Here is a 6,524-nt window from a genome sequence, read left to right as displayed (position 1 = left end):
GCGAAATAAATGAATGTCCCTCTCGGCAGTTTTTATGAATGGCCCTCTTGGCGAAATAAATGAATGGCCCTTTTGGCATGCAGATGACAATTATGGCCCTTGTGGCTAGATGATCTTTCTTTCGTCCGTTGTATTGGCTACTAACCCCTTGTGGTCGGATATGCACTTTTTTGCGCTTGTCATGATCCTTTTGGTTGCATGTACCTTTATGCTCATCCATTGTGGCCCTTTTGGTCTGATACACCTTTGTTGTTCATTCTTTGTGTGACCCTTTTGGTAAGATGCGTCTTTATTACCCGTTTCTGCTGTGATCCTTTTGATCTCTCTCCTCCATTAGGGTTCTTTCCTTTCGCTTTTGCTGTGAGTAAGCTTGTTGGTGGTGTATCTGCTGTCCTGTAAAGGAAAAACCTGCATCCACAGAGAAATTGTGAGTTTCCTAAGAGGCCGATTAACGTCATTGTCTTCCTGCTTAGTGCTTCCTCTTGATGCTCCCTGGACCTCCTTGGGCTCGGTATTTCGAGAGATGTTTCTGGGACGCAATTGTGCTATATATTTTGGAAAATCAGAGTAAAATTCATAAAGCGCATGCTATCATTATTATTATTACTTATTAAAAGGTAAGTGTTTGTTTCGTTTTATGCATCATGACGTTTGTTTCCTTTGAACGAGGTCTTCTGGTTCTTCTCGGTAGCCTGATTGCTGTCTTAGAATTTTTGAGATCTTTCTCAAAAACTCTGCCCCGGTTTCAAGATTCACTCCGGGTGTCCCTTGTGTTGTCTTGCTAAGCGGGAATTTTTTAGGTTCCCTCAAAAATTCTGCCCCAGTGTACACCTTTACTTTGTCCCTTTCTTTGTTGACTGTTTCTGATAGGAATTTTTGAGGTTTTCTCAAAAATTCTGCCCCAGTGTAGGGTTAGTACCGTCTGGTTCTCGTACTGACCCTTGCAAGCCTGATTTTGTTGACTTTTCTCTTCACTACCTCTGAGGTTTTCTAAGGGTTTCTTGGTTTTTCATTTTATGACGACCGAGCTCGAGAGCGCCTACGTATCCTGTCGCAGCAGGAATTCAGGTCGAACGTAGTTCGGAATAAAGTAATTGAGTTTGGTTTTACTAATAAAGCGACCGGGTCCAGTACGGACTGCCTGCGTATCCCATCGCGGGGAATTCAGGTCATTGCATAATTCATTACATAGATGGTTTGTTTTTCTCTTATTGTAGTACGATTACAAAGAAAAATAGAAATGTGAGTACAAGCAAATGGGATCCTAAACATAGTATCTCTTGAGTGTGTCTGCATTGATGGCCTTGTTCCACTCTTGTCCGTCCATCTCGACTAGGACTACGGCTCCTCCTAGGAGTACTTTATGACCATGTATGGTCCTTGCCATTTTGGCACGAACTTCCCTTTATATTCCTCTTGGGAAGACTCGTTTGAGCACGAGTTGTCCGATCTGGAAAAATCTAGTTCTGACCCGCTTGTTGAAGGCTCTAGACATTTTTTTTCTGTACAGCTGTCTGTGGCATACTGCCACCATTCTTTTTTCCTTTATCATGGCCAATTGTTCATAACGGTTCTTGACCAATTCTTCATCCTTAAGTTCTGCCTCTTGGATGATCTTGAGTGAAGGGATTTCCACTTCTGCGGGTATGACCGCTTCTGTACCGTAAACAAGGAGGTATGGGGTTGCCCTGGTCGTTGTTCTGTATCCCAACAGAGCATAAGGCAGCTGCTTGTGCCAATTCTTGTAGTTGTCAACCATCTTCCTCAAAATCCTTTTGATGTTCTTCTTGGCAGCTTCCACGACTCCATTCATCTTCGGCCGGTAGGCGGTAGATTTCCTGTGAGTGATTTTGAATTGTTCACTGATATCCTTCATCAAATGGCTGTTCAGATTGGCACCATTGTCCGTGATGATAGATTCTGGCACACCGAAGCGACATATCAGATTGTTCTTGACGAAGTCAACCACGACTTTCTTGGTCACTGATTTGTGGGAAGTCACCTCTACCCATTTGGTGAAGTAGTCTATAGAGACTAAGATGAAGCGATGCCCGTTGGAGGTCGAAGGCTCAGTGGGTCCTATGACGTCCATTCCCCATGCCAAGAAAGGCCAAGGAGAACTCATCGCATGTAATTCTGTGGGTGGAGCCTTGATCAAATCCCCGTGTATCTGACATTGGTGGCACATTTGCGCGAACTTATAAGAGTCATGCTCCATGGTCATCTAGTAATATCCCGTCCTCAAGATTTTCCTAGCGAGGACGAATCCGTTAATGTGGGGTCTGCATGTCCGTGCGCACACTTCTTTTAGCAATTTTGTGGCCTCTTCGGCATCCACACATTTGAGCAACCTGAGATCAGGGGTCCTTTTGTATAGCACTTCCTTGCTCAAGAAGAAACCATTGGCCAATCTCCTGATGGTTTTCTTTTGATTTGTCGAACTCTCTAGGGGATACTCTCCTTTTTCCAGGTAGGTCCTAATGTCGACGTACCATGGTTGGCCATCTAGCTCAGCCTCTACATAGGCGCAGTGAGTCTGATCTTCCCTCAGTGTGATCTCCAACGAATCAATATGGGCGCTCTCAGGGTGTTGGATCATAGATGCTATCGTGGCCACTGCGTCTGCGAACTCGTTTTGGGCCCTTAGCATATGCCTAAAGTCAATACTGTTGAATCTTCCGCATAATCTTTGTGCCAGATTCACATATGGGAGTATTTTATCATTTTTGGTCACCCAATTTCCTTTTACTTGATTGATGAGCAGATCGGAATCTCCAATTACCAACAATTCATGTATATTCATATCTAGTGCCATCCTGAGGCCTAGGATACATGCTTCTTATTCTGTCATGTTGTTGGTACACCTAAAGTTAGGCTTTGCGGCCATCGAAAAATGTTGACCTATTTCCGATATCAACACAGCTCCGATGCCTGATCCTTTGTAATTGACTGCTCCATCGAAGAACATTCTCCAGCCTGAATATGGTTCCACCACCTCTTCTTCCATGGTCGTCACCTCCTCGTCCGGGAAGAAAGTCCATAATGGTTTCAGTTCATCATCCACGGGACTTTCTGCCAGGAGGTCTGCTAGGGCTTGTCCTTTAATTGCTTTTTGTGCCACGTACACGATGTCAAATTCGCTCAGCAGCATTTTCCATTTAGCTAATTTTCCTATGGGCATTGGTGGTCGAAAAATGTATCTTAGCGGATCCATTCGGGAGATGAGGTAAGTGGTGAACACTGATAGGTAGTGCCTTAGTTTTTGGGCGATCCAGGTTAAAGCGCAACAGGTCTTCTCTACGGGTGTATACTGTGCTTCGCAAGAGGTAAACTTCTTACTCAGATAGTAGATGCCATGTTCCTTTTAGCCCTCTTCATCATGTTGGTGAGCATGCACCCGAAAGCTTTCTTCGATACCGACAGGTATAGTAACAGAGGGCTCCCTGGCCTGGGTGGCACCAAGACGGGAGGATTGGAAAGGTATCTCTTGATCTTGTCGAATGTCTCTTGCCACTCCTCTGTCCAATTTGTGGGAGAGTCTTTCTTGAGTAACTTAAGGATTGGCTCTATAATCACAGTTGACTTGGCTATGAATTTTCCAATGTAGTTCAACCTTCCTAAGAAGCTCATGACCTCTTTTTTGGTTTTGGGAGGCGGTAGCTCTTGAATTGCCTTAATCTTGGTAGGGTCTAGTTCAATGCCCCTACAGCTGACTATGAATCCCAGCAATTTTCCTGCAGGCACTCCAAACGCGCACTTCGCGGGATTCAATTTTAAATTGAATTTGCGAAGTCTGTCAAAGAACTTACGCAAATGCACAACATGCTCCGAACTTTCCGTTGATTTTATGATGACATCATCCACATAGACCTCAATCTCTCAATGCATCATATCATGGAACAGGGTAGTCACGGCTCTCATGTACGTGGCGCCGGTGTTCTTGAGGCCGAACGACATTACCCTATAGTGTTAGACCCCGCAAGGGGTGATGAAGGCCATATTTTTGGCATCTTCTTCGCTCATGAGTATCTGGTATTACCCGGTGAAAAAATCCACAAACGACTTCAGCTCATGCTTGGCGCAGTTGTCTATCAGGATGTGGATGTTCAGAAGTGGGAAGTTATCTTTTGGACTGGCCGGGTTGAGATCTCGGCAGTCCACTCAAATTCGAATCTTTCCGTCCTTTTTGGGTACTCGTACTATGTTGGCCACCCAAGTCGGGTAGGATGTCACTTCCACTATTCCAGATTTGATTTGTTTTCCACTTCATCCTTTATCCTAATACTCAGGTCAGACTTAAATGTTCGAGTCTTTTGCTTAACTGGCCCGAAGCCTTCCTTAATAGGCAATATGTGAGCTAAAATTTTCGTGCTCAAACCCGACATATCTGCGTATGACCAGGCAAAGACATCCACATATTCCTTTAATAGAGCTACGACTTCTTTCTATGAAGCCCCCAAATGAGCACTGATTCGCATCTCCTTGACATCCTCCTCGTCACCGAGGTTGATTAACTCAGTCTCATCCATATTTGGTTTTTTCTTTTCTTCCAGCTCTTCCAATTCTTCTGCCAGTCCCTCTGGCATCATTGTTGATTCATCGTATTCCTCATATTCCTACGGCCCGTTTTCCTCATTCATTTCACGACACGGCATGCCTTTTTCGGTTGTTTTATTATAGTTACTACTGAAAAGGTGAGGCAGAGTAAGGTTAGGTTTATTATTACCTATTATGCGTATTTAGTTAGAAAACCTTTATTATTATTATTATTATTATTATTATTATTATTATTATTATTATTATTATTATTATTATTATCTGATAAAGATAGCCGTTTCATAAAAATCGAGGTATTTCGTTAATTCAAAAGCAATTGGCTACAACTGTGGTCCTGGTTCAGAACAACGTCAGATCATTTCCACTTTTAAACATTACGAAGTAATTTAGGGAAAAGGTGATCATTCGGGCCTCAGCCGATGTCACCGTTTTTAGCAAAAGTTTTAAGGAAAAATCCATCTCTCTTCCGAGGAACCAAGAGGGGGGTGTACGTCCAATTATTCAGGCGCTCTCCTGGCCTTAGACTGTGCACGCCGGGTGTCTCCTGGCTTTTTCTTCAATGATCGTGTAGCATCCCAATTCTCAAAATAGCGACTCGAGACTCCTATCAATTTCTTCTTCGTTCAGCGTCGACACCTTTCTGGGGAATGACTGGTACAGACCCGGAATCGGACGACGCAAGTTCCTTATTTGGGTTCTCTTTTTATTGCCCTTGTGAGCTCATCTTCACTAGGAGTATACCCCGGACTGAAGTGGTAGTTTTCTTTTGGGATTGGGACAGGCTCTGTTATCCCTCCAAGGTCTCTTCCTAGACCTTTGCCTATTTCGAAGCCGCTCTTTAGCAGGGTAGAGGCAATCATTCTGTAGACAGATGGCATGGGTTTACCAGTCTCTTCCTCTACATGTGTGGCCCCAACATATTCCACCACATGAATGTTCGGCGAGTGAGGGCTTCCTTCGATCATAGGAACGATGTTATAGGGGTATTTCTGAATATCCTTCTCAGCTGCCACAATAATTTCCCGTCCTTGCCATTCAAATTTTATGGATTGATGCAGAGTTGATGGGATCGCACCAGCGGAGTGTATCCATTGTCTCCCCAAGAGCATATTGTAATTGGCAATGATTGCCATGACCTGGAATTCTGCGGTGAAGGATGCAGGTCCAACCTGGATCTGTAGATCTATCTCTCCAAGGGAATCACTGAGAGACCTGTCAAACCCTCTGATGTTCGTTCCACCTTGGCGAATCTTGCTTACATTGCAGCCGAGCTGGGTCAATGTGGTGATAGGGCAAATATTGAGGCCTGATCCATTGTCCTCAAGCACCCTCCCTATTGCTTTACCGTGGAATTCTACGATGATGTTAAGGGCTCTGTTGTGAGCAATTCCTTCTGCCAGTAGATCCTCTTTGGATAAGCCGATCTTGTGTCTCCAATGATATGGGCTACTAGTCCAGCCAGGTCCTCACTGCTTGTACCGACTGGTACATGTGCTTCGTCCAATACTCTTATGAGAGCGTGCCTGTGTGATGGGGAGCTGGCTAGCAACGACAACACCGATATTTGCACGGGTGTTTTCTTCAAGTGTTCAATAATGGAGTAATCTTTTGGCTGCAAGCGCCGCCAGAAATCCACAGCTTCTCCTTCAGTTATCGCTCTCTTTTGGGTGTTTTCCTTTCTTACAGCATTCTGAGCTAACTCCTTAGGAGTGTAACATCTTTCGGAACAGGTCATGCCTTGGGCCATGGCTGCTTGTGCAGTAATTGGCTTTGTGGGAGTGTCTGGGTGCACCACCTGAGCCACCACGGGTGCTGGGATTAAGGCTTTGATTCTTGACGTCATTGTCGTGGTTTCCGACGTTGGGACCAGGACCTTGAAATTTGGGCGCTCTTGGAGTGTGAGGGAGGCCACTATGTGTTCCAAGGATTCGACCACTTTAGGGATTAATGCTCTGCAAGCTTCCTAG

General features: G+C 44.7%; 1 protein-coding gene across 1 annotated transcript; it reads right to left on the bottom strand.

The window, feature by feature from the left end:
- Window positions 1–212: 212 nt before the first annotated feature.
- LOC132639407 (uncharacterized) lies at window positions 213–2,815 on the bottom strand. Its single transcript, XM_060355854.1, has 3 exons — window positions 2,303–2,815; window positions 1,526–2,170; window positions 213–545 (listed from the first exon to the last, which is right to left on the bottom strand). Exons 1-3 carry the CDS (start codon window positions 2,813–2,815, stop codon window positions 213–215), a joined length of 1,491 nt encoding a protein of 496 aa, XP_060211837.1.
- Between the last annotated feature and the right edge of the window lie 3,709 nt (window positions 2,816–6,524).

Source organism: Lycium barbarum, chromosome 5 (genome assembly GCF_019175385.1).
Source record: "Lycium barbarum isolate Lr01 chromosome 5, ASM1917538v2, whole genome shotgun sequence".
In the NCBI taxonomy this organism is placed as follows: Eukaryota; Viridiplantae; Streptophyta; class Magnoliopsida; order Solanales; family Solanaceae; genus Lycium; species Lycium barbarum.
Note: the sequence above shows the minus strand (reverse complement) of the source record. Positions and strands in the feature narration are given on the sequence as shown.